This window comes from Delphinus delphis, chromosome 3, assembly GCF_949987515.2.
Source record: "Delphinus delphis chromosome 3, mDelDel1.2, whole genome shotgun sequence".
In the NCBI taxonomy this organism is placed as follows: domain Eukaryota; kingdom Metazoa; phylum Chordata; class Mammalia; order Artiodactyla; family Delphinidae; genus Delphinus; species Delphinus delphis.
This window is the reverse complement of record NC_082685.1, coordinates 21429109-21457078: the sequence shown is the minus strand read 5'-3', so window position 1 is coordinate 21457078 and position 27970 is coordinate 21429109. Positions and strand designations below refer to the sequence as shown.

At 51.1% G+C, this 27970-nt stretch overlaps 1 protein-coding gene across 1 annotated transcript in view; it reads left to right on the top strand.

Annotated features, from left to right (window-relative positions):
• Nucleotides 1–250: 250 nt before the first annotated feature.
• CDHR2 (cadherin related family member 2) overlaps nt 251–27970 on the top strand; it is a 37132-nt gene continuing 9412 nt past the window's right edge. The window contains exons 1-18 of the mRNA XM_060008332.2: nt 251–328; nt 11149–11215; nt 11492–11563; nt 15017–15156; nt 15268–15321; nt 17315–17404; nt 19250–19339; nt 19965–20090; nt 20167–20313; nt 20394–20469; nt 20569–20684; nt 20806–21039; nt 21973–22128; nt 22212–22373; nt 22660–22721; nt 23224–23467; nt 25868–26107; nt 27838–27907. Coding sequence (XP_059864315.1) covers nt 11164–11215; nt 11492–11563; nt 15017–15156; nt 15268–15321; nt 17315–17404; nt 19250–19339; nt 19965–20090; nt 20167–20313; nt 20394–20469; nt 20569–20684; nt 20806–21039; nt 21973–22128; nt 22212–22373; nt 22660–22721; nt 23224–23467; nt 25868–26107; nt 27838–27907 — 2131 coding nt within the window. The 5' untranslated portion in view covers nt 251–328; nt 11149–11163. The remainder of the gene's footprint in view (nt 329–11148; nt 11216–11491; nt 11564–15016; nt 15157–15267; nt 15322–17314; nt 17405–19249; nt 19340–19964; nt 20091–20166; nt 20314–20393; nt 20470–20568; nt 20685–20805; nt 21040–21972; nt 22129–22211; nt 22374–22659; nt 22722–23223; nt 23468–25867; nt 26108–27837; nt 27908–27970) is intronic.

Genomic DNA, 27970 nt, shown 5'->3' with positions numbered 1-27970 from the left:
GCCGCCTGCCCCAGGGCTGGGCCTGGTTCCCACATTACCTGGGCTCAGTTCTGCCAGACCCTGGCTCCTGTGACCTAGGCCCCCAGGCCTGGGAGCACAGGGACTGTCACCTTGATCCTGCCCTCCTACCCTCTCCTCATCTGTGCTCCGGGCCTCCTGAGGAGTCCTTCCCATCCCAGGAGGTGTGGTCTCTCTCAGGGTTAATGATTGCTCAGGAGAGGCGGAGGTGGTGTCAAAGTCTGCTGGCCGCACCACCGCAGGCCCCAGAAGGTGCCCACCTGTGCTGCAGGGCCCATCATCTGCCTCCGGGGCCCCTTCCGGGGCACAGGTAGGGAGGGCACAGCTCCTCTGCAGCAGGGGCGCGGGGTCTCCTGGCCAGGGGTAGGGACCGAGTGGGATGGTTGGGGCCATGGCGTGCTCTGGGGGTCTCCCCCGCAGCTGGGTGGGAGCGCTGGGAGGAGGGAGCAAGCACTGAGCAGACCTGGAGTGGGTCCCAGCCTGGCCGCAAGGCCTCAGTGTCTCTTGCAGCGTGAGGCTAGTAATACCTATTCTCAAGGTTCTGATGGCTCCCTTCCTTCTAAGGCCTTGGGCGATTTGGATCCAATGAGGTTTCTTCTCAGGACAGAGGGAGGCAGGTGCCCTAGAAAAATGAATTCACATGCCCCAGCCCCTTTCACAGGAAGCCTGAAGTGGGGAAGAGAGGGTGGCTGAGCCAGGGGCTCCAGAGCTCAAAGAGAAAGGACTGGGCTCCAACTCCAGGTGCTTGGGTTCAGATCCCAGCTCCATCCTGACTTTGGGTGGGCTCCATAACTCTTCTGGGCCTCAGTTTCCTCATCTGTAGAATGGGGACGGTAATAGTGCAGGAAAGACGCTGGAGAGCCCCAGAGCAATTTGGCCTGTGGTCAGTAATGAAGTCTGGTGCCTCCTCGGCCCAGACTAGGAAGTGTCTAGCTGGGACTCACTACAGGTGGCCCCCAGCTCTGGCACATTCCCAGGCCCTGACACATCTCTTTGCCCTGGGGTACCAGGTGGAGACTTGGCTGAGAGCTGAGCCGGGCCTGGGCCTCTTCCCTGAGGCAGGGACTGCTGGGTTGGGGCACCAGGCACAAAAGCAGGGGCCTGGGGACACTGAGATCCAACTTATGGAAACAGGCTGTGACCAGTGTGTGGACTCTGGTTCTTATCCACACCATATTCTCAGGCGGGGGGTGGGGGGTGGCGGGGGCGGGGAAACTGAGGCCAGGAGGATAAGACCTTGCCTGGGGTAAGTGAAATGTGGCAATCCAAACTCCGGATCATTTGACTCCATGTCTGTTTACCAGGGAAGCAGCCTGGGGATGGGACTGGAGGGGCCCCAGGGCCCTGGTGGCATCAAGTGGAGCCCAGATGGAGGCTGGCCCAGGCGCTCCTGGCTTGGGAGCCAGTCTGGGTCTAACACTCTGCCCCTTCCTCTGGGCCATCCCTCTCTGAGCTTCTCTGAGCCTCAGTTTCTTCACCTGGACCCCAGAATAATAATTCCTACAGCTGGGAAACAACTGTGAAAAGTAAACAAGAAGGCGAGAAAGCGGAAGTGAGAGTTTGTAGTCAGTTGGAAGTGGTGGAGTGGCTGGTGGCTGAGCCTGCCTGCAGGGGCGCCATGGGTGAGGAGGGCCACCTCCCTCTCTGACCCTCCTGGAGGCCCTGAGCAGTCCTAGGGTCCACACTCCCAGTGCCTCCGAATTCTAGAAAGTCTTGGAGCCGTGGGCTGTTGAGAGCTGTGGCTGCCGCAGGGGGTGGGCAAGCCCCTTCCAAAGGGACAGGCCCAAGGGCCTGCATGTCTCATGGGGTGCGGGCCAGAGCCACTCTAATTCACCTCTGCATCCTTTTGTTTTGTTTTGTTTTGTTTTTGTTTTGCGGTACGTGGGCCTCTCACTGTTGTGGCCTCTCCCGTTGCGGAGCACGGGCTCTGGACGCGCAGGCTCAGCGGCCATGGCTCACAGGTCCAGCCGCTCCGCGGCATGTGGGATCTTTCTGGACCGGGGCACGAACCCGTGTCCCCTGCATCGGCAGGCGGACTCTCAACCACTGTGCCACCAGGGAAGCCCTCTGCATCCTTTTTGACCCTTTCCCAAGCACTTTTTGAGGGCTGGGAAAGGGGAAGTGTAGAGAGAGCTTTGGGGACGGGGCTTGGGGGAAAAGAAGCTGTAATTTCTAGAATGTAGGTAGTCTCATTTTTCAGGAGACAAACTGAGAGTCAGAGAGGAGCAAAGCAGAGCCCCAGGGCTCAGCTGTGCAGGGACTGGGGCCTGGAGAAAGCCATGCCTCCTTCACTCCCATGCCTCTGCCTAGGGCTGCCTGGCACGAAGGAGCCCTGGGGAAGGGACTGGCCTGGGCCCTGTCAGGTCCCTTCCCCAGTATAATCCATGGGCAACTCCATTCACTTCTCCTCCCCCTCTCCCTCCCCCTCCCCTCCTCTTCTCTTCTTCTCCTTCTGCTTCTCCTTCTCCTTCTTCTTCTTCTTCTTCTATTTAATAGTATTTTCAATGTTGTTAGTTTCAGGTGTACAGCAAAGTAATTCAGTTATACATATATTCTTTTTTCAGATTTTTTTCCCTTATAGGTTATTACAAAATATTGAGTATAGTTCCCTGTGCTATACATTAGGTCCTTGCTGGTTATCTATTTTACTCCATTCACTTCTTGTTCATTGGTGCTCGCTCTGTCCCTTGCCCCTGCTGGCGTGCCACGAGCTTAGGGGCCAGTGGAGGGGCCACCAACGCCTGAATTCGGCTCCACACCTGACCTGGCCTTGGAGGATAGAGAGAATTTGCACATATGCAGAAGACTAGGGAAGGTGTTCTGGGCAGAGGGGAGGACATATGCAAATGTCTGGAGGCAGGAAAACAGGCTGTGTACTGAGAACAGGAGCATTCAATGCCCATGGGCCACAGGAGGAGAAGAACGGCTTGTGTGGGAAGAGACCCAGCAGCTGTGAGGTCCTAGCTTGCCAAGCAGAGGGACAGGAAGTGGCTTCCGCAGCCAGTGGGAGCCATGGCGGAGGTTTGAGCTTGGGAGTGGCCGAGCCTGGTGACGTGGGCAGGCTCACTGGTGGGGCAGGTTCAGCCTGAGCCTTCCCCAGCTCACACAGACTCTGTGCATTTTTCTCAGGTGACCGAATGCAGAGGATGCTCTGACTGTAGAACTTTGGCCTCATTATGATCAAATTAGTGTGCATTTATAAAAGTTTTTGTGACAAGGAGGAGGCAAGATTGCGTGAAACCCAGGGCTGGGGCGAGGCAGTGAGAAAGAGCGCTGGACCGTGAGGCAGCAGGTTGGCGTCCAGGCTCTGCCCTGGGCATGGTGTGTTGAACAGGAGCCTGAGCTTCCCTGGGACTCAGCCCTCTCTTCCTTCCCCGGGGGATGGTGAGGGCTTGACGCAGGTAAAAGACTCCGTGTGCCTCACACAGAACATCAAAGGTCATCATGCTGCTCTGAGTAAGGGTCACAGGCTTCTTGAGGCCCCATGAGAATGGGAGGGGGCAGTCAGAAGAAACTTTGATGAGTGATGGGTAGAGCTGGGTGGGGGAAGGGGGCCTGGAGGCGGAGGCCTCAGGGACCCTGCAGAATGAAGCCTGTGGTTAAGGCTGTTCTGCCCCCATCTCGACCCTGGGGGCTCTGCACGGCCTGTGGGAGAGTCTGGCCAAAGGGGAAGAGAAAACCAGAAGCCTGGCAGGAGAGAGCACAGACATCCTGCTCTGAGTTCTGATCCCATTACTCATTGGGTCGTGTCCCTTCCCATCCAGGGCCACAATGTGCTGAGGAATCAGTGGTAATGGGTGCAAAGTTCCAGCCACAGCACTTGGCCATCGAGCCTGCTCCCTTCCCCTGGGGACTGGATCCCTTCCCTACTGCACTTTGACTTGGTGAGGAGCACGGCTGGCATACCTGAAGCCGCACACTTAAGTGTCCAATAGTCCTATGGCTGCTGATTCACCTCTAAAGGAGGGGAAGCGAGGGAGCAAAAGAGGTGAGGGTGTTAGGTCCAAGATCACACCCCAAGGGGGTGCCAGGGCTAGCTGCCTCCCGCCAGTGTTAAGTGTCCCGGATTTTGCTCACACAGTGGATGCCAGCAGTCTATCAGCATCACCGGAGCCCAGCTCCATCAGCATCTCCACTATCAGCCCACCACCACCATCATCATCTCCGCCCCACAACCATCAGCACCACCAACTCCATCTGCATCCCCACCCGCATCATCACGAACATCACTGTTGTGTCCACCCCCACCTCATCCCCACTGCCATCACCACTTCCATGCCCTCTGCCATCCCTACCCCTAACCAAACTGCTCTCTCTGAACCCCAACTCCATTGCGCCAGCACCTCTCATGGCATCGCCATCCCCACAGCACAGTCGTCATCTCACTGAGGACTGTGGCTCAGCACACGTGATTCTGAGGACTGAGGGCTTTTTTTTTTTTTTTGCGGTACGTGGGTCTTTCACTGATGTGACCTCTCCCGTTGCGGAGCACAGGCTCCGGACGTGCAGGCCTAGCGGCTACGGCTCACAGGCCCAGACGCTCCGCAGCATGCGGGATCTTCCCGGACCGGGGCACAAACCCACGTCCCCTGCATCGGTAGGTGGACTCTCAACCACTGCGCCACCAGGGAAGCCCCTGAGGGCTTATTAATTCCTCCCAGGAAGCGGGTCCATCTGCACCTCCCAACCTGGCTGAGCATAGCCCTGCTGTCCAGCATGTGGGCTGTCCTCAGCTATCATCTTTGGAGACTTTGGCAAGCCAACAGTTTTCACAGCCGCTTCCCCAGGGGCACTCGCTAGAGTCCCACTGCAGGTGATGACCCAGAAATACAGTCCTTGGTGTCATCCACACACAGCCCTGCCCTGTTCTTGACCTCTACACTCAATCTCAGGGCATGGGCAGGATCATGGGCACAGGGGAGAGACGGCAGCGGTTTCTGTGGTGACCGCACTGGGAGTAGCAGTCATAAAGTGAAGATGGCCCCACAAGATGCACAAGGAAGGGATTTGCATTTGCTGAGCACCTACTGTGTGCCAGGCACCGAGCTGGCACATTCTATTCTCATTCGCCGCCTCCCCCCCTCCGCCCCCAACTTATCACTTATTGGAGGTATCATTCCCATTCTACAGATGAGGAAATAGGCTCAGGGAAGGGCAGTGAATTGCCCGGCGCAGCTCTGCAGCTTCTCATCTCTGTAAACTCAAGCAAGGCTCTTCACCTCTCTGAGCTTTAGTTTCCCCATGTGTAAAGTGGGTATAATGGCTTTTACCCTTAAGTGCTCTTGTGAGTGTTACATAGCACCCGGGCCAGGGTCTGGTACATCGTAGCTGTTCCTTACGTGGCAGCTCTTACTGTTCATCACCACAGTGTTGAATGGCTGCCACACGTTCTGTCAAGGGCTCGGCCACATTTTTCTTAAGCATTTGCTTGTGTTTCATGTTTAGGTTACTTCCATTTTCCAAGGTCAGAAATAATCGCTTGTGATGAACAACTTTCTGCAAAAAGTTTCTTTATTTTAGGTTAGTTAGATTACTGGGTCAAAGAGGGCGCATGTTTTAAAGATTTTGAGTCCACAGCTGAACTGGGTTTTTCCTCTCCTGCTGGAGTCCTGGCGGAAGGTGGGGCTGCACCCTTCCCTCTGTGCATGGGAGAGACGAGGGCCTTGAGCTTGGAGAACTGTGTTTGAATCCCACTCATTTCTAGCTGTGAGATCCTTAGCGGATCAGTTTGAGCCCCAGTTTCCCTGTCTGCAAAAGGAGATTAAATTATGTGAATTCCAAATATCCGGCCTCCAAAATATATCTCTACTCTCGCCTCTTCTCTCCAGCCCTGCTGCCACCATTTCAGCCCACTGGCACACAGCAGCTGGAAAGATCTTTAAGAAAAGTAAATGAATCCCTGTCACTCCCCTGCTTAAAACCCTGAAAGGACATTCTGTTTTTCTTAGAATAAAACTAACCATCCTCACCATGTCTTACAGGGCCCAGCATGATCTGGCCCCAGCCTACTTCTCCAGGCTCATCTCCCACCCCTCTCCCCTCTGTCCCTGTGCTCCAGCCACACAGCCCCTCTTTCAATTCCTGGTTCTTACCTGACCCGGGGCCATCTCTTGTATTGTCCGTACAACCTGGAAGGACCCTATAACAGTGCTCGCTCACAGGGCCTGCCCAGATGTCTTAATTGTAAAACCTGTGGGATTTTTATTTATTTATTTTTATTGAGGTATGGTTGCTGTACAATATTATATAAGTTTCAGGTGTACAACATAGTGATTCACAATCTTTAAAGGTTACAATCTGCTTCTAGTTATTATAAAATGTTGGCTATATTCCCTGTGTTGTACAATGTATCTTTTTAGCTTATTTATTTTATACCCAGTAGTTTGTACTTCATCCCCTACCCCTGTCTTGCCCCTTTCTTCCCTGTTCCCACTGGTAACCACTAGTTTGTTCTCTATATCTGTGTCTGTTTCTTTTTTGTGATATTCACTAGTTAGTTTTATTTTTTAGATTCTACATATAAATGATATGATACAGTATGACTTATTTCACTTAGTATAATACCCTCTAGGTCCACCCATGTTGTTGCAAGTGGCAAATTTTTATTCTTTTTTTATGGCTAAGTAGTATTCTACTGTATGTATGTGTGTGTGTGGTGGACACTTAGGTTGCTTCCATATCTAGGCAATTGTAAATGATGCTGCTATGAACATTGGGGTGCATTTATGTTTTTGAATTAGTGTTCATTTTTTTCCAGATACATACATGGGAGTGAAATTGCTGGGTCATATGGTAGTTCTATTTTTAATTTTTTGAGAAACCTCCATGTTGCTTTCATAGTGGCTGTACCAATTTACATTCTCACCAACAGTGTACAAGGGTTCCCTTTTCTCCACATCCTCATCAGTATTTGTTATTTCTGTTCTTTTTGATGATAGCCGTTCTGACAGGTGTGAGGTGATATCTCATTGTGGCTTTGATTTGCATTTCTCTGATGATGCTCAACATCGAGCATCTTTTCATGTGCCTGTTGGCCATCTGTATGTCTTCTTTGGAAAAATATCTATTCACATCTTCTGCCCATTTTTTAATCAGGTTGTTTGTTTTTATTGATGTTGAGTTATATGAACTGTTTATGTATTTTGGATATTGAGCCCTTGTCAGTTTCATCATTTGCAAATATTTTCTCCTACTTGGTAGGTTGTCTTTTCATTTTGTCGATGTTTTCCTTTGCTGTACAAAAGCTTTTAAGTTTAATTAGGTCCCTTTTTTTAGTTTTTGCTTTTATTTCCTTTGATTTAGGAGGCAGATCAAAAAAATATTGCTACAATTTTTGTCAAAAAGTGTTCTGCCTATGTTTTCTACTAGGAGGTTTATGGTTTACCTGTCTTACATTTAGGTCTTTAATCCATTTTGAGTTTATTTTTGTATATGGTATGAGAAAATTTCCTAATTTAATATTTACATATAGTTGTCCAATTTTCCCAGCACCAGTTATTGAAGAGACCATCTTTTCTCCATTGTACATTTTTGTGGGTTTTTTTTTTGGCCACGTTGCACAGCTTGTGGGATCTTAGTTCCTCAACGAGGGATTGAATCCAAGGCCTTGGCAGTGAAAGTGCGGAGTCCTAACCACTGGACTGCCAGGGAATTCCCCAGGATTTTAAATTTATGCAGATGACGTAGTGATGACCTGGAGAGGCTAAAGCCATTGAAGGAAGATTTTATTACTCACAGTTCCCTAGAGGAGGGGGCATGCCACTCCATGCAGGGCCACATGGGGAAGCACCAGGTTTGGTCAGGAGGCAGAAGGAGCGAGGGGAAAGCAGGGCCCAGAGTCTTTACTGCATTTTCCATGGAAAGGAAGGTGGGAAGGAAGCCGCAGGTTAAGCAGCTGAGCAGGCTTAGGATTGGATAGTTTGACTAATTTTGGCAGGTTATAGGAGTCATGCTTAGTCATCCAGTACCTGGTGCTGGGGAGATTTGAGGCAGCAGGAATATTGGTTTGGTGTGTGAGAGTTGATAAAGGTGGCAGCTGGGAATACAGGCTTTGATTTGGTTGGTTTATACATGAGAGGAGTGTTTGCAGACAAATCACTTGTTATCTCTAAGAATTAGCTAGCCCTGATAGGGACAGCCTTTCCCAGACCAGCAAAGCCCCCAAAATGTCAAATCATCATAAAATACAGAAAATAAAAACATGATGAATGCACCAGATTGAAGGGGAGCAATTCTCACATCTTGCTGAGAGGAGTTTTAAAAAGTCTGCAGCCCACTTTATCTGCCAGACTGCCTAAAGTAGTGTCCCTTTACTGTACTCTCGCAATGCCCACATTCTCTTCCTTCGTAGCACTTAATGCAGTAAACAATTAGACAGTACTTTCCTTGCTTGTTTAGGGTCTGTCTTATTCACTGAGCATAAATTTGGTGAAGGCAGCACCTTGACTGTTATACCTACTGTTGTATCTCCCCAGTGCTGGGAACAAGGTCTGGCACATAGTGGATCAAGGACACCCAATAAGTATGTGTTAGGGGAATGAATGGATAAATAAGGGTACTCAGCACAGAGTAGGTGCTCAGGAAATGTCAGCAGATATTTAAAATGACCAACCCTCTTGATACCCCAGTAGATCTGGGCAAAGTTGGGCAAAGACAACTCTGAGTTAGAGGGGGAAGACTAAAGCTGGAACTTCAGGACAGGTGGAGGAAAGCCAAGCCCAGAGGATGGTGGCCAGATTGGTGCCAGTGTCCCTCTGGCTATCTAGGGGACATTGACCGAGAGGGGCCTGTGAGGTGACCAAGGCTGGCCAGAGCAGAATATGGGGCTCCCAATGATGAGGGGGGCAGAAGACAGACTTTTATCTCCTCCATAATAATAGTTGCTGACATTTTTTTGCTAACATACTTTGAGCCAGGCACTGTGTAAGCCTCACACAGACCCTGTAGTGTAGGTGCTGTTATTATTCCCAATTTACAGATGGCGGAACTGAGGCCTAGAGAGGTTAAGTTACTTGCCCAAGATTACATTGGATTGACACTCAGGCTCTCTAGCCCGTATGTTTACCCCTTGCACCCTGCCCCACCTCTCAGGCTTTCCACGTCAGGCCTCTGGGGTTACAGTGATTCACTGGCACACTCATTTATTCATTTCTGAAATGCCCCCTGAGCTTGCCCTGGGCTCAGCCCTGGGCTCTGTCCTGGGGTCACAGAGATGAATCAGACCTGGACCTTGCCTTCACATCTCTCCTGGTCTGGAGGGAGAGGCTGATCTGCAAAGAGATAATGGGTCCTGAGAGCTACAGAGGTTAGGCTAGGATCTGAGCAGCATCTGGTGAGGTCTCTAGGCCAGCGCAGGAGTCAACTCCTCCTGTGGGAACACTGAAGGAGTGTCTGGACAGAAGATGACCTTGGGGCTGCTCATCAGTTAGCAAGGCAGGGAAAGGCATTCCAGAAAGAGGGAACTGCATATGCAAAATGAGGGAAAACAGAGTGGGTCTGTGGATGTGGGAGGTGTGAGGGAGGGAAGCAGGGCCGGATGGTCTGTTCGAAGCCTTTGTATGCAGTTTGGCAATGGGGAGTCACTGAAAAGTTTGGAGCAGGGGAGAAAGGTGATTAGAGGGAGTGAGGAAGGATAATTTTGGTTGAGAGGACTTGATTAGAGACGGAAGGGAAGGAGACCGTGAGGAGGGCTGAGCCGGGGAGAGAGGAAGCCTGTTGCAGGATGGAGAGAAGTGTAAGAGGTTCAGGGACGGGATTGGATGTGGGACATTCGGGAGAGGGGGAGTCAAGGGTGATGGGGGAAATGGGCGATCCCTGAGGCAGGAACACAGGAGGAGGGGTAGGTGGTGGGAGGGAGAGGAGTTGTGGTTTCTGATGTGTTTCACAGTCAAGGTTCAGCTCTGGAAGCCATTCCGCATCCCCCTCCGAGGGCCTGTCATATGGAGTCTACCGTGGGTGAGGGTCCCTCCTTCTTGGTTCTCCCGTAGCTTTGGAGCCGGGCTCCTCTGGAAAACAGTGCTTGTCTCAGCCGCACTGGGGCAGGAGTGGGAGCTGCCCAGGACCCAGTGAGGGTGCTTAGCAGCAGCTGTGTTCCTTTGTGTGCTTTATAGCTTTAATTTATCTTTGGAAAAGTTAATATATTCACTTAGCACGAAATCCAAAAGGTACAAAAGAGTACGCAATAAAAATCCTGTCTTATGGAATGATTATGTACATGCAAGCACGCAACACATTTTCTTGACAGAGAACAAGAAGCATTTGCGAAATGTATCCTGCTCTCCCTCTTGCTTTGGTAACAATTGTCTTTTGGGATGAAAGAGCCTTGGGGGTTCAGGTATCTCTCGATGACAGTGAATCAAAGTCCCTCTTTTCCCAGATGAAGGATCGCTTGCAATGTAAGATGACCAAGAAGACTGGGCAGGGCAAGGTTTTCCAAGCGTTCCTGCCCAGCTGTCAATCAGCAAGAGGAGCACAAAGCCCTTCCCAAACTGACTTGACCAGGGAACCCTTCTGTTATGGGACATCTTACAGGGCTGGGGTTCCATGGAGTACACTTTGAGAAAGGATGCAAAGGCAGCTATTAATTGTGTCAGCAAGTGGGACAAAGGACCGAGCCCCCCCACAGAGGCTCTGGATGGTCCTGGACAAGTCATAGTCCCTCTCCAGGCCCCTGATTTTGAAGGATGCTATTAGCTTGGACTCTAAACAGGCAGGTTAGTGCAGTGGTTGAGAGAATGAATTCTGGAGTTCAAAAGACCTGTTTTCAGAGCATGGGCTTGCCATTGACTCTCTGTGTGGCCTCAGGCAAGCCCCTTAGCAGCCACCTAGTTGTAAGAATAAAGAGATTATGCACGTAATATACTTGGATCCGTGCCTGCTACAGAGTGGGCACTGAACCCTGGGGTCAAGTTCAGGGTCAGTCTCAGGCTGGGGCTCTAGATCAGGCTCAGCTACCCTGCCCCTCCCTGCCATGCCTCCCAACTCTCTATCCCCTGGAACATCTGGCAAATGGGCAGAATTTTTTTTGTGTGATGGAGGTGAGTTGGCCGGGTTCAGACCCGACTGATCAGGGTCCACCAGAGGAGGGAGGCCTGGGTTCATGTGCCCCTCCCCTGATGCCTCTTCCCCCAGGTCCCTCCAGACGTGATGGTGTGGCCGTGGCTGTCCTGCTTCTTGCTTCCTGCCCTCATGGTGTCTGGTGGGTACCTCCCCTCCCCCACCAGGGCATCACTAACCTGGGGATCCTCAGCAGAACCCTCCAGAAGGGTGGGATGCTGCTTCATCAGCAAGCACCCAACTCCTATGGCCCAGCCCTGGGCTTGGCTGCTCTGGGGAGGCCTGGAGAGGAATCCAGTCCTGGGCCGGTGAGCTGGACTGAAAATTGGCCAGTGGGACTGGTGTGGGCTCCCACAGGGGCAGATGGGGGTGTCTTTATGGAGGTGTCCAGATGTTCCAACACTCTATGTCCCTACAGTGTCAGCCAACGCGGCCCCAACATTCCTGTCCAACATGTCATTAGTGACCCTGCCCGAGGACCTACCAGTGGGTGAGTAACTGTCCCTGTGCCCAGACTGCACCAAACGCTTACCCACAAGAGGGCCCCAGGGGCTCCCCTGTGGGCTTGCTTGCCATCCCTGCAGCTCCACGGCTTGTCATGGGGCAAAGGTGGCCTGAAGGAAGTTTTTTCCAGAAGTTTGTTTTCTCCTTTGCAGCTTTTGGGTCGAGGGCCCTCACACAGCACCAAATAATCAAGACTCACCCCAAGAGAACATTCCTCGCATTTCCCATCTCTTTCAGTCTTTCTGATTTCCCAAGAGAGAAAGTATCCATTTGGTACATTATTTCTCTTCTACCTCTCTCACTTGTTCATCTCTCTTCCTCCTCTGCTATTTTTTTTTTCAGACAGAAAGAGAGCAGGCTTTAGGCTCAGAGCCTTTCATGCACACATCTCACCAGAAATTGATACTTTTGCTGTCTTCGTTTGTAGAGTTACCTTCCCTCTATGGCGAGTGAGATGAGTTTTCTACGTCCAGTAGCCATCTAGTTTGCTTTTAAAATAAATGTATTTACATGAAACAGTAAGTCAGTTAAAAGGAGGGTCATAAAGAATGAGACGTGGATGTGGTAATGATCTTGGCAGTGTACAGGAGTGAATGATGTTCATGAAACATTGTTTTGGATGAAGCCACAGGGACTGGATGCCAAATTCCCAGAAGGCAGGATGGGGGTTGAAGAAGCTGAAATGATAGATGACTGTATTCATTGGGATACAGGGTCAGCTGCACATAACAGACCCCAAATAACAGAGCTGTCAACAAGGTCAAAGTTTCCTATTCTCTTACATAGTCATCTAGAGCAGTGAGCCCAGGGCTGTCAGAGGCTCTGTTCCATCAGGCTGTTCTGTGCCCTATGCTTCTGGCATCAGGCACCCTCCTTCCATTTCCAGGTTCTGCCTCCCCTAGGGCCTGGCCCTCATCCACATGGTCCTAGATGGCTCATGTCACGCCCTATTCCAGTGAGAGCTGGGGGCAAGGAAGGGCCAAGAGGGCCCATTTCTTTCTCCTAGGGACAGGGCTCCAGGTTTTACACATGTTACTTCTGCTCACATCTCATTAGCCAGAACGTAGCCACATGCCCTAGCTGCAAAGGAACTGGAGAAATGAGGTCTTTATTTTATTTAGCCATGTGCACAGCTCAAAATCTGGGGTTCTATTAGTCTGAGAGAAAGGGGGCTGTGAATACTGGGGGACAATTTACAGTCTTTGTTGCAGTGTCAGAATTGGGTCCCCAAATATCTAAATCTACTAGATGAAGCAAGAGACTGCATCAAAGGTGAAATCCAAAGTCTGCCTTGGAATCCAGAAACCCAGGTCTAGGTACATGAAGAAAGGGTGGGCGATGGGCTTCAGAGCCACGAAAGCCACATCCATTTGCATGTGGTTGCCAGGACAGCAAAATCTACTAAGGGTTATATTAATAAAGGTTTAGATCCCAGGATGAGGGAGGTGATAGTCTCATTACATTCTGAGTTGGCACAATCCTCCCTGGAGGACTGGGCTGAGGTCAAACTATTTGATATCTGTGAATACAACAGACAAGTAGTATATACACGTTAATGATATTTTATGTATATTTTCATAGCTGTTTGGTCGTGGATAAACACACACACACCTTCAAACAAATGTCACAAACATATGTAACCCAAATGTCCTCAAGATCTCCATTCTCTTGGGTGACCCTTTAATGTCAAGTCTGATCTCAGGCAGACCAAATGAGAGTCTTTTCTTCGATAACCACAGGGCCCCTCTCTGGGCTTTCTTAATCCGAAGAGCAATTTCTTCCTTTCTGAGATGAATTGTATGGCTCTCTTTGGATGAGAAAGCATTTTCAGTCAGGTTTTTAAAAAATGTTGTTTAGACCTTTTATTTTGAGGTATAATATATATACATGGAAGCACACCGACCCCCTCTCTGCCCTTCTAGTCACTCCCTGTCCTTTCTCTCCTGCAGAAGACCTGTTTACTTGACACTCACACTGTATAATAGTTTAGTTTTGTCAGGCAGACGTTTTAAAATACGTCAAATTTGAGTTTAAAGACAGACACCTAATATATGTCTTTTATTTCTGTAGCTCTTATTGATTTATTTGTTACAGTTAATTCTTTTTCAGACAGACTTTTAAAAAAGCTTTTTCTCCCTGATCCTTCTTTCTGTGTCCATGAACACATGTTTACAGAGAAGGATTTACACATCCCCACTCACTTCCCATGGGTGTGGGTATAAGGGCCATATCAGTTTACATTTTGACATTTTTGAATCAGGATGTGTCTTATATTTGAGATAGTCAGTTAACACAGAGTGACTCCCCACCCCAGCAGTCATTAAATTGACAGTGTGTCTCACAACAGAGGAAACATACTGTAGATACTAACAGCTTTCTAGCCCGATGGTCTTCCTGGAGGAGGGGGCCTGGGTGGGAAGGGACCAAGCTTTCTAAGGAGTTTCTGGAGGAGCCAGAACTATTTGGTCAAAGAAGAGCAGACTCCAGATGTGCTGCCCAGACTGTCCCTGCAAGGCTGTCGTGGGCAAGGGTGGGGGCACGCTGGTTCTCTGAGACTCTCAGGCTGGGTGCTGGGCCCCACCACCATGTCACTGTTCTGGCACTTTTGTTTCTGTAGGCCTCTCCCTCCAGAAAAATACATTCAAAATATACTTTAATATACTGCATTGGCATAAAGACAAATATCCTGAGGGCTAGATTATAATCATTTATTCCTTTTGATTTTTTTTTTTACCGTTTGAAAAAATGAGATATAATTGACATACAATATTATATTAGTTTCAGGTGTACAACATAATGATATATTTGTATATATTTCAAAATGATCACCACAATAAGTCTAGTTAACATATGTTACCACACATAGTTACAGATGGCTTTTTTTTTTCCCTTGGGATGAGAGCTTTTAAGACCTCATCTCTTAATAATTTTCAAATACCCAATACAGTATTGTTAACTCTAGTCACCATGCTGTACATTACATCCCCAGGACTTATTTATTTTATAACTGGATATGTGTACCTTTTGACCCTCTTCACCCATTTCTCAGTCCTCCGCACCCCACCTCTGGCAACCACCAATCTTCTCTGTATCTATGATCTTGGTTTTTTGTTTTTAGATCCCACATGTAAGTGAGATCATACAGTATTTGTTTTCCTTTGACTTATTTCTCTTAGCAGAATTCCCTCTATGTCCATCCATGTTGTCACAAATGGAAAGATTTCATTCTTTTTTCAAGGCTGAAAATATTCCATTGTACATGTATACCACATCTTCTTTACCCATTCATCCATTGATAGACATTTAGGTTGTTTCCATGTCTTGGCCCTTCTAATTTTACAAGAAGTTTGACATTCTTGTGGGCCTCGTGGGCAGCTTGGCCAGGCCAGCATTGAACTAGGTGGCCGTGGGCCCTGTGCATTCCCTGTCCCGTCTGCAGGTACTGAGGTCTTCTGGCTGATAGCTCAGGACCAGGAAAATGACCCTCTGACCTATAGGATTAGTGGCTCCTATGCCTACTTCTTTAATGTCACCCCGAATACTGGGGAAGTGAAGCTGGCCAACCTTCTGGACTATGAGGTAAAGGGAAGCAATCTGAGAAGGCCTCGTGCGGGATTGGGGAGGTAGGGAGGGCTCTGGTGGGCACCCGAACAGGGCTTACCTTGTTTCCCTTCTCTCTGCCCACTGCAGACACTCTACTGGTTTTCCATCGACATCTCTGTGAGCGACGGTCACAATATTCCAGTGAGTCAGAAGTGGGCCCGGAAGGGAGGTCCAGGGATTAGAGAGCAGGGGACTGAGGGCCCACCGCTAACTGCCCACCGCAAATAAGCAGAGAGAGCCCCAGCTAACAAAAAATGAATTGAATGTTTATTTTTATTGAAATTATACTTCTCCATTTTTTGTCATACAATATTAGCCAAGATTTTAGTATTTATTATAATTTATATTAATTTATACAAATATATGGTTTATCTTTTGTGTACTTTGTATATCTATTGTATATCATTAATTACATTATTATTTTTTAAAAGATTTATGTACTATTTTTTATTTACTTTTGACTGCATTGGGTGTTAGTTGCAGCACGCAGGATCTTCACTGAGGCACGCGAGCTATTCGTTGTGGCGTGTGGGCTTCTCTCTAGTTGTGGCGCATGGGTTACAGAGCACATGAGCGCTGTAGTTTGCAGCAGGTGGGCTCCAGTTGAGGCGCGAGCTCAGTAGTTGTGGCGCATGGGCTTAGTAGCCCCATGGCATGCGGGATCTTAGTTCCCTGACCAGGGATTGAACCCACGTCCCCTGCATTGTAAGGTGGATTCTTTACCACTGGACCACCAGGGAAGTCCCAATTACATTATTAACTTGTATTAATATACTTATTAATAAAAAAACAAGTGCCAAATACCTCCCTACCCTCTCTCCACTGAGGTCATCACTTTCAACCCCTTTGGCTGATGGGTTGGTCTCAGTGTTCATGTTTCTCAATAACACACTTATGCAGCTGTGTCTTGTGTCTGTGAAAGTTGGGGGTTTTGTCTTTATAACCTATTCCCCAAACCCTATCCGTTAAAAAAATCATTTTAATGACTTGGATATTCATAAATATTTTCTCTTTGTAAACAGTTTTAAAAGTGCAGATAGAGCTCAAGTCTCCTTGGGCAACCCTTCCCAGCCCACTCCCACCTGAAGTGTCTGCCATCACCGTGTTCTTTTCTATCCATCGCTAAACACTGACATGGATATATGCATCCACGGAAGAGAGATGGTAGTTTTGGGTGCGTTTTCTGAAATCCAAGTGGGATCCTACTGCATATATGGTCTTGAACTGCCTTGATGACTTGACAATCAGCTTTGGAAGACTTCCCTGGTGGTCCAGTGGTTAAGACTCTGTGTTTCCGCTACAGGGAGCCCGGGTTCGATCCCTGGTCAGGGATGTTCCGCATGCCACAGGGTGCAGCCAGAAAACAACAATCGGCTTTGGGGTCCCTTCTGTGTCTGCACATGAGTCTCCTGTTTCCTGTATGTCTATAGCCCAGTGTGGGGACTATAAGCTCCATGGTGCTCAGCTGGTCTCCTCAACACTTAGGTTGTTCACAGCTTTACGCTATGGCTAACAAAGCTAAAAGGAACATTCTTGTAATAGGACATTTTAGATTTTTTTTTAATGACCTAATGATTTCCACAACATACTCTCCAAATGGTTCAGTAAATCTGTGGAGAGAAAAACTAAATAAGGGGTAAATCTGGATGAAGAGTATCAGGAATTCTTTGTACCGTACTTGCAACTTTTCTGGCCTTTGAAATGGTATCAGATAAACACAGATGGGAGAGGGGGAAGCTGGGGCAAAGTGAGAGTAGCATCAACATATATACATTACCAAATGTGACATAGATAACTAGTGGGAAGCTGCTGCATAGCACAGGGAGATCAGCTCGGTGCGTTGCGACGACCTAGAAGGGTGGGATAGGGAGGGTGGGAGGGAGGCTCAAGAGAGAGGGGATATGGGGGTATATATATGCATATGGCTGATTCACTTTGTTGTACAACAGAAACTAACACAGCATTGTGAAGCAATTATACTTCAATAAAGATGTATTAAAAAAAGTCACCCCAGACACCACCTGATTGTTCTCCTGAGAAGCTATACCAACTTGCACTCCCGTCCTGATACTCCTGAATTTGTTTTCTCAAGCTCCCACGTTTTCTGGGCTCACCTGGGCTTTCTCACTTGCAGGTGCGGAAGGAAATGGTGGTGATCGTGGAGGACAGAAATGACAACGCACCCGTTTTCCAGAACACAGACTACTCCACCAGAGTCAATGAGGTAACATCTGCCTTAACGGGGTGTGTGTGTAGGATGCAGACATCCCACAGATCTGCTCAGAGTGGGAAGGACCAGAGATAGACAGCAGGGCATCCAAGATTGGGAAGTGCACCTCCTAGAAAAGGCAGCTTGATGAACCAAATTCAGGGGGTTGCATGTAACCCCACATACCATAGTTACAGCAACATTTTGCAATCTATCAGACTGGATTGGAATTCTTTAAGTTATGATAGTCAGGGGTGGTGGGGGGAAAGGAATTGATTTTCTCATGTTTCTGAAAAATTTAACAGTATATCTGACTTCAGGCATGGCTGGATCCAGGTACTCAAGCCATGTCATCAAGAAGAGATTTCTCTCTACCTAGAAGCTCTGCTTCTCGTGTTGCCATCATCCTGGGGTGGGGCGAGCAGTTCTCCCTTATGGTGATAAAAGTGTCCCCCAGCAGCTCCAGGCTCACATCCCACCGGCTTTGCAATTGCAACACAGACTGTCTCTTTCTCAATGGTCCCAGCCAAACCCCCAGGACTGACTCTCATTGGCCCATTTTGGGTCAGGTGCCCATCAGTTGAGGAGTATGGAATGCTCCAATTGTCTAGGTCTGCATCATGTGCTTTCCCCTCTAGCAAGAGGAGCAGCCCCACTTGAACTGCATAGGCAGGGAGGAGGTTTCCCAGTGGTTCCAGGGCAGCAAACACAACACCACTCCTGAATCTTCATTACTACGTGGCTTCAAAGTCCTGACAGGTGTGGGTCCCCCTCCCTCAGGCCAGACCTGAGGCTGGTGAGGTTCAGACAGCCCTTCAACAGGCTCTGATTGAGCGCCTACTGTGTGTCTGGCACTGTCCTTGGTGCTGAGGATATCCAGTGAAGACAGACTTGGTCGCCACCCTCGCTAGCTCACATTGTAATGAAGAGCACAGACAACAAAACATTTAATCAACAAAACATTAAATAAACAGGATTATTTCAGATGGTGATGAGCTCTATGAAGAGCATAAAACATGACTGGGGAGGGGCCTGCTTTAAGTTGAGCCAGTCAGGAAAATCTTCTCTGGGTAGGTGACATCTGAGCAGAACTAAATGTTGAGGAGCCAGCATGGGCTGCTCCAGGAAAAGGATATTCCAGGCAGGGAACAGCAGCTGCAAAGGCTCTGAGGTGGGAATCAGCCTGGAGTGCTGTAGGCATAGCCAGGAAGCTCATGTGTGTGGGGGGGAGGAGGCTGAGGAGAAGGTAAGGTCAGAGAAGTGGGCAGTGGCCTGAACCTGGAGGGCCATGGAGGCAGTCTGGACCGTATTCTGGGCAGAATGCGGGAACCACTTGTTGGTTTTGAGCACGAGACTGATGTGGCCTGGTTCAGGATTTTCAAAGATCTTTTTGGCCACTGTGAAGAAACAGTGAGGGTGTGGACAGGTCCTAGAGGAAAAGCCTCCCAAAAGAACCTTCCAGCTCTGCGAGGTGCTGTGTGGAACCTACCGCTGGACGCTACAGAGAACACACAGGGCTGTTTAAGCAGGGGAGTGGCACAACCTGAGTTCTGGAATGGTCACTCATGGTGGTCCTGAGGGGCGCTGCAAATCAGAAGCCAGCTCAGGTTTCAGGGAGGCTGTGTGGGGAGAGGAGAAGGGGGAACTCTGCTCCCTGCCTCTATCCAGATGCCCCGAGAAGCCCAGCCCAGGTGGGAAGGAAAGGGGGACATCTGTGGAATGCTGGGTTTCAGGTTCTGGAAGGTCCATCGCTATCCCTGTGGTACAGCTGGGGGCACTGAAACTCCAGGAGGGGGCATGATGTGCTTGGGCATGGAGGAGATGTGTTGGAGCTCAGAGGTGACAAAACCCTTGTTACAGACCCTGCCGGTTGGCTCCCTGGTGTTCTCTGTGCTGGCCAAGGACAAAGACACGGGGGCCGGAGGCGCCGTGGTGTACTCCATAGAGAAGGTAAGTGTGTGCGGGTCCACGTGGGAGTGTGGGCGCCACCTCTCCTCATGGCCGCCAGGGGGCAGCATCTCCCACACAACCTGCAGGGACCTTGCGGAGCAGGGGCTCTGCGACGGCCCAGCCCTGGTCCCCACGCCTTCCTCTGGCCCCCCTCTGGACCTCATTTGGCCCAGCCGCCTAAGGAGGGTGCCTGCTGCAGACCGGACTCTCCTTCCCACCCTCTCGCCTGGGGCACTGTCTGTGTCTGCGCGCGGTTAGCGTCACACCACCTGGTGGCTGTGGCAATCCTGGCTTCAAAGAAGAGGAAATCAAGGCTCAGAGAGGTCCAGGGTCTTGTCCAAGGTCACACAGACAGTGGCGGGTGTGACCCCAGTTTCATGAAGACACATTGGCTAGCCACGGCCCCCATCACTGAGCGCCCACTACATGCCTGGAACCTACCTTAGCTCACTTGACCCTGTTTTCGTCCCACTGAGGCGATATCTAGCCCATTTCCCAGGCTCAGAGAGGTTAAGTGACCCGGTGAGGTCGAGAGCAGAGCCAGGATTCGACCCCAGGTCTCTCAGAGCAGGTCCTGGGGGCAGGGCTGTCCGGGGGAGCCTGGCCTGACTGTGCTCTGCCTCAGGTCATCCCTAGCACGGACAGCAGTGAGTACCTCTTTGGGATCCTGCCCAACGGCTCCATCATCCTCAACGGCAGCCTCAGCTACAACAACAAAAGTGCCTTCTATCAGCTGGAGCTGAAGGCCTGTGTGAGTGCAGGCGCAGGCGGGGTCAGGGGCATCGGCACCCGAAGCCCCGGCTTCATGGAGACCCATCTCCCGGCAGGACTCGGGCGGCGAGTACAACAACAGCATCGTCGTCCAGTGCTCCTCGCCTGTCTTCGTGTCCATCTCTGTAATTGATCAGCCAGACCTGGACCCCCAGTTTGTCAGGGAGTTTTACTCGGCCTCTGTGCCTGAGGATGCACCCCAGGTGTGCCAGGGAACTGGAGGGGTCTGGGTGGAGACAAGAGGTGGGGAAAGGGTCTGGCCACTGACCATGCCTTCTTGCAGGGAACCTCGGTGCTGAAGGTGGAGGCCATGGATGGCGACAGAGGCATCAATGACCCTGTGATCTACAGCATCTCCAGTGAGAATGGGGTGTCCCCAGGCTGGGGCTGAGGCAAGGGAAGGGGTGGGGGCTCCGTCAGAGCCACTGGAAGTAGCTGCTCCTGCTGCCTTTTCCCAGACTCCACAAGGCCTGGCTGGTTTGACATTGGGCCAGACGGGGTGATCAGGGTCAACGGTTCCCTGGACAGAGAGCAGCTGCTGGAGGAGGATGAGGAGGTGCAGGTGCAGGTCATGGTGAGTGAGAGGGCCACTGCCCACTTTGTACCCTGACTTTCTAAACTCTGACCTTTGATCTCAGCTCTCTCTGAATTCTGGTTTTCTGATCTCTGCCTCTCGGCCTCTGCTCTGCTCTCAGGCCACCGAGATGCACCCCAACGTCTATGGGCAGGAGGCCAAGGTGAGCATATGGGTCAAGCTGAGAGTGACAGACGTCAATGACCACAAACCTGAGTTTTACAACTGCAGCCTCCCAACCTGCACCTTCACCCCCCAAGAGGCTCAAGTCAACTTCACTGGCTACGTGGACGAGCACGCCTCCACCCGCATCCCCATCGATGACCTAACCATGGTGGTCTACGACCCAGACAAGGCAGGGGCACCCAGACCATGCGCGGCATGGGTGGAAGTGATGGTTGGGAGATCGTTGGAGGAGGGAAGTGGCGAGTGACCAGCAGAGTGCAGCACCACAGTGCTCGGTGGGGCAGTGGGCAGTGGGCAACAGTGGTGCTGACCATGAGCGGTGGTCGGAGTTGTTGGGTGACACTTGGAACTGCTGAGTGATGTTGAGCTGGCTGGTAGTCTTGTGTTCAGGGTGGTGCTACGTGGCGGGGAACAGAAAGGCAGCACTGAGAGGAGGTTGGTCCTGGATGCTGGGTAATGTTGAGTGGAATGTAAGTTTTGGCGGTGTTGAGTAGAGGGGGTAGTGATGTGTGGATGGTGAAGTTGCGGGGTGCTGGGATAGTACTGGGTATTGGGGGATGTGGGCAGTTTTGAGCACAGTGTGGTCTGGGTGGCTGTCAAGTTGGACAGTATTCCTAGGTGGAGGTTGATACTGAGTGGTGGGTGATTTGGGTAGTATTGAATGCTGAATAACCATGGATGGTGTTTGGTAGTATTTGGTGATAATGAGTTGGTACAAAATGTCGACTGGAGGGTGATATTGGGTAGTGGTGGATGGGTGGGTGTGTTGAGATGGTGGTTGGCCTTGACTGGAGAGGGGTGTGGAGTAGAGGGGGTGTGGATAATGGACCGATGTTGGACATTGATGATATTTGGTGTTGGTATGGGTGGTGGAGGGTGGTGCATGGTGGCTGGTACGGAAGACTCAAAGGGAGTGAGGGGTGTGTGTCCAGGCTCTGAAGCCCAGGCTGGGGCCTCGGGGAGGTCTTCTTCTGATGAGCCCACATTGACAGGGACTAGTGACTAGCCTATCCTCCTGGGACCTGTGGCCAGGGATTGGGAGAAAGATGCAGGTGGGTACATTGCAGGAGTGGGGTCCCTAATATACAGCCCACGTCTACAGGGCAGCAACGGCACCTTCCTGCTATCCCTCCGGGGCCCTAATGTTGAAGCCTTCAGCGTCTCCCCGGAGCGGGCGGCGGGCTCAGTGGATGTGCAGGTGCTGGTGAGAGCACCGTCGCTGGTGGACTACGAGACACAAACGGTGATGCTGGTGCAGGTGAGGGGTATTCTGGGGCACCACGGAGAGCGGGCCATGGGGTGCTCCAGTCCCAATGTCGCTGCCTCTTCCCCTGTCCTCAGGTCGTGGCCACTGACTCGGTCAGCAGAAGCTCCTCGGTAGCCTTGGTGACCATCCACCTTAGAGACATTAATGATCACAGGCCCACATTCCCCCACAACCTGTACAACCTCAGTGTCTCCGAGCACAGTGCGGTCGGCTATGTGGTCACCGACAGCATCCAAGTGAGTGATGGCGGACAGGGCTGGGCAGGGCTGGGAGAGATGTGGAGATGGGCAGGCCTGGGGCTGTGGCCCTGCTGGAGTCCCTGTATCATCTGATGTCAGCGGGGGCCAGCAGGTGTGTATGCGCGTGCGCATGTATGTGATGTCTATGTGTCAGTCTGAGTGAGTCGGGGGCTTCTCCCTCTGGGTCAGGAAGCAGGACGGCCCTGTCCTCGTCAACTGCACGGTTGACAGAGCAGGTGTGGCTTCTGCTCAGTGTCCCATTATCTATCTCTCTGCCTCACAGGCCTCCGACCCAGACACGGGCGAGGGGGGCCGCATCACCTACAGCTTGCTTCCGGGGAATGGGTAAGTTACCCGGGTGGGCAGCGGGCAGGTGGGCGAGGGGGACCCAGGCTCACCTCTCTGCCTCACAGCAGGGCTAGAGGAGTCAGATAAAATATAGGGTACCCAGTTACATTTCAACTTCAGATAAACAATGAATGGTTTTTTTTTTTTTTTGTTTTTTTTTTTTTTTTGCGGTACGCGGGCCTCTCACCATTGTGGCCTCTCCCGCTGTGGAGCACAGGCTCCGGACGTGCAGGCCCAGCGGCCATGGCCCACGGGCCCAGCCGCTCCGCGGCACGCGGGATCCTCCCAGACCGGGGCACGAACCCGCATCCCCTGCATCGGCAGGCGGACTCTCAACCACTGCGCCACCAGGGAAGCCCTGAATGGGTTTTTTTTTTAGTATAAGTAGGTTGCAAATATTCCATGGGACGTCCTAAAATATTTTTCATTGTTTATCTGAAATGCAAATTGAAGTGGGCATCCTGTATCTTTATTTGCTCCATCTGGCCACCCTGCACAGGGTGGACATCTTTGCGGTGGATCCAGCCTCGGGGACAGTGACGGTGAGAAACAGTGAGCTGCTGGATCAGGAGAAGCAGGCCGTGTACTACCTCACGCTGCTGGCCACGGACGGCGGGAACCTGTCGTCCTCCACCATGCTGCAGATCGTTGTGCTGGACATCAATGACAACAAGCCCGTGGTCAGCGGTTCCTACAACATCTTTGTCCAGGAAGAGGAGGGCAATGTCTCCGTGACCATCCAGGTGTGAGCCGGCCTGTAGCTGATGGGTGGGAGGGGCACACGGCACCAGGCCTGCCTCTGTAGTCCTGCTGGTCCTGGGTTGGAATCTGGGCTCTGCTGTGTAGTCCTGAGAAAGTCACTCAGTCTCTCTGGGCCTCCGTTTCTTCTTTGGAAAATGAAGACAATCTCAGTACTTATTCCCAGGGTCATAACGGATGTAAAGTGCTCGGCACAAGGCCTAGCACAGAACAAGCCCTCAAAAACATATTGCTCTTTTAAATTCAGGCGCCTGCCTCATTCCAAAAAGGATTTGAGGTGGCTTAGATTTAAAAGTGTGATAAAAGAAATAAGGAAAAAGAGAAAATAAGGATGGTATTTTTTTAAAGTGCACAAAGGTAGAAGCCATACAGTTGCTAAGAGCGGGCTGAATACTCAGTTCTGAGCTTCCTAATGGCCAAAGCAAAAATGGAAATGAGATCAGTGGTCAGGTTCACAGACTCTGTGAGATAAAAACGCACTACTGGCTCCAGAGGAACACTGGAAAGAAGCTTCTCCTCTGATTCTGAGGCCTTCAGAAGCTTCTCCACTGAGTCACCTGTAAGGGGATCTTGTGAGAATTGAGAAACCAGGTCCTCGGAATGACAATCACATGGCCGTGGAGCCCTCCCGTCTTTCTGGGGCTTGTAGTTTCCAGAGTACATTCCCATCTCTGATCTTTTGACAAACTTATAAAGTAGGTGCTCTAATGCTCCCCATTTCACGGAAGGAGAAAACTGAGGCTTAAAGAGGTTAAGTGACTTTTCTGTGGTTATACAGCCAGTCAGTGGCAGTGCTGAAACCTGGGCCTTCCTTCATGCACCTCAGTGCTCCTCACCCTGATCTGTGAGCTCTTTGGGGCAGGAGCATTTCAGATCTGCTGCCAGAACCATGGTGCCCAGTGTGAGGCCTGAGAAGTGCTTGGTGAATTAACCGGCCTGAGTTCAGAGTGCCAAGGAATGAACAGACAGAGTTTTTCATTTCATAAACACGATCCCAACAGATCTGAAACAAAAACCTGAAGGTGGCAGTGGGCAGAGAGGAGGGGAAAGAATTGGATCCAAGTGGGACTAGCCTAGCTCTGTATTCAAAGCCATGTTTGCTGAGCACCTACTATGCACCAGGCCCTTTGCTGGGCCCTGGGTCCTCCGAGATGAACCCACCATAATTCCTGCCTTCAGGGAGGGTGGCGGACCATCATCCAAGGGTGTCACTTGTGCTGTACTGAAGGTAGCACAGGGGTTGTGGAGGACCAGGGGAGGCACCAGTCTGACCTGGAGTCAAGCAGACAAGGTGTAGAGGGCATTCATGTGCATGTGCAAAGGCCTGGTGGCAGGGAAGAGCATCTTGTGCTCTCCATGCTGGATCACCCCAAAAGCACACTAAGCATGTGTTCACAACCTTGGTAGGACAGAAACACACACACACACACACACACACACACACACACACACACAGATTGGATGAAGAATTTCAGCTATTTAAAAAAATATAGCACTGAAGTAGTCATCATGGGAAAGTCAGAATCTTGTTGGACTTCACACTTATTTATTTATTTGGCTGTGCCGCATGGCTTGTGGGATCTCAGTTCTCCAACCAGGGGTTGAACCCGGGCTACAGCAGTGTAAGCCCAGAATCCTAACCACTAGGCCACCAGGGAATTCCCCCCCCCCCCACTTTTTTTTTTTTTTTATTAAATTTATGGCTGCGTTGGGTCTTCACTGCTGCGTGCAGTTTTTCTGTAATTGCGTTGAGCGGGGGCTACTCTTCGCTGCGATGAGCGAGTGGCTTCTCTTGCTGAGAAGCACAGGCTCTAGGTGCGCGGGCTTCAGTAGTGTGGCTCGCAGGTTCCAGAGCACAAGCTCAGTAGTTGTGGTGCACGGGCTTAGTTGCTCCGCGGCATGTGGGATCTTCCCGGACCGGGGCTCGTACCTGTGTCCCTTGCATTGGCAGGCAGATTCTTAACCACTGCGCCACCAGGGAAGTCCACACACATACACTTATTTTTGTTTATTTTAAACTTTGACTGTCTATATTATACTGCCCCCACTCCTCCCTCCCCACTAGAATATCAGCTCCATAAGGAACTGTCTTGATCGTGGCTCTATTCCCAGTACCTAGAACAGGGCTGAGCATGTGGTAGGTAAACATTTGTGGGATGAATCAGTGACCTCAATGTTTCAGACCTCAGAAGCTCTTGAAAGCTGTTGGTCTGGCCCTCTCAGATGCAAGACTGAGACTGGGAGATTGGGGAGCATCCCTCTGGCTTCAGGCCCAGTTACTGCCCTCATGGGCCAGCGCTGGAGGGAGAGTCCAGACTGCAGGGCAGGGGCTGGGGCCGGGGAGCACCTGATGGCTGACGTCCCGACCCTGCTTACCTGCACAGGCTCACGACGATGACCAGCCAGGCACCAACCACAGCCTTCTGCGCTTCAGCCTGCTGAGCAGCCCCTACAGCCACAACTTCTCAGTGGACCCCGACAAAGGGATCCTCAGAAACCTGGGGCCCTTGGACCGAGAGGCCATCAACCCCACCCTGGGGGGCCGCATCGTGCTGACCGTGCGCGTATCTGATTGTGGCGAGCCTGCCCTCTGGACTGACGTTAATGTCACCATCACTGTGGAGGTAAGGTCTGGCTCAGCCGGGGACAGGGTCCAGGATGAGCCCTGTACTGGGGGGCTCCTGAGCAGATGGCCAGCTCCCCATCCTCCCAACTCAAGTTACATTTCTGCCCTTTGCAGTGCGGTGGGTAAAAGAGTTCTGGAGCCAAGCTGATGGGTCAGAATCCTGGCTCATTTGTTGTGTGGTCTTAGGCAATCGCTCAACTTCCCTGTGTTCTCAAGTTCCTCATCTGTAAAATGGGGATGAAAATAATATAAAACGAGTTAAAAAATGGAAAGTGTTTCAAAGAATGCCCAGCCCAGAGAATACACTCAGTGTATACCTGGTCCTGCAAGGGAGGGATTGTTCAGCACCATTTTATTGATCAAGGGACTAAGGCACACAGAGGTTCTGTAGCCTGCCTCGGGTCACAGAATGGGATTTTGAATCCAGTCTGTCTGGTTCTAAGGCCGCCACTGGGTCACAGGCACTTTCCTCTACGATGTCCACAATGTGGTTGGTGCCCCCTCGGGTTGTGCAGTGCACAGCCTGAACCACCCCACACAGCAGCCCTGTTTCCCACTGGGTTGGGATGTGCCGCTTTCCCACAAGGATCAGAATGAGACCTCAGGGAAAATAGAGAAACAGAAGTCGGATGAGGACTTGCCAGCTGTCCTTGGGGTGGAAGTAGGCCTCAGAGAAGGAAGAAAGCAAAATTGCATTTCCTGAGCGAGAAGAGTCCTTTCACACCCAGGAGCTCTGTGAGTAGGGAGGACCACTCCACCTTGCAGATGAAGATATTGAGGCCCAGAGAGGTCAAAGTCACATGTGAGGAAGAGGTGGAGCTGGACTGAACTCAGAGCTGTGCTCTTAGCCCCTCCTGTGAGTTAGGACGACCTTGAGAGTGCAGTTGGCCATGTGCACGGAGGCAGTAATGCCATTTCTGGGAAATTGCCATCAGAAATTACATCTGGTTAAGGGGGAGAGGGCTCAGTTTTCAAAGATGTTCTCTCTACCATTATTTAGAAAAAGTTGAAAGCAAAAGCAGACACCTCTGGGCCATCCTGGGGAAGGACTGGGAAAGCCAAGGGTGCCCAGCACGCACCAGCATCAGGGGAGGAAGCACAGGCAGAGTTGGCCTGATGCTGGGACAACAGGGGCAGCACCCTGTCTGGGCGGGGTGACCAGGGCCGGAGAGGGAAGGCGAGAACAGAACACAGCGGACGTCTCAGGACAGGACCAGGTCAAGCCCTGGCAGGTGCCCCCAGCCCAGCCCCACCTGAGCACAGAGTGAGTGTCTTGGGGTTGACTGAGGGCAAGAGGGACAGGAGAAAGGAGGGGACCAGGGAAATCTTGGGCCTTTGTGGGATCATGGTGGTATTGGGGCCAACCCAATAAATCCGAGAGATGGGGAGTCAAGCTGGGCCAGACAGGGACACAGGTGGGGACTCAGAACTATCCCTCCCAAGAGCAGGGTCTAAGACGGCTCTGAGTGGTGCACAGGGAAACAGAGTGTACACCAAACTTCAGAGTACCGCCACAGACCTCTGAGCCCCAGGGGTGGGGTCTGGGCGAGTTCTGTCTGCTTGAAGCCTGTTTCATCATCTAGGAAGCGGGCAGTGCTGTCTGAGGAGACCTGGACAGAGAGTCTGGGCCTCGGGCCAGGGCAAGTATGGGCTTCTCAGACTGGCTCTGGGGATGCTGAACCTGGGGTCTCCTGAGTTCCCTGGGCTCAGAACTGCCTCTGTCTGCAGGACATCAATGATAATCTTCCCATCTTCAACCAGTCCAGCTATTCCTTCTCAGTGAGGGAGAGGGACCCAGGTAAGTCCTCCCTCGGCCAGGCTATACAACCCCTTCGAGGGCAGGCCCCCAAGGGGAGTGAGG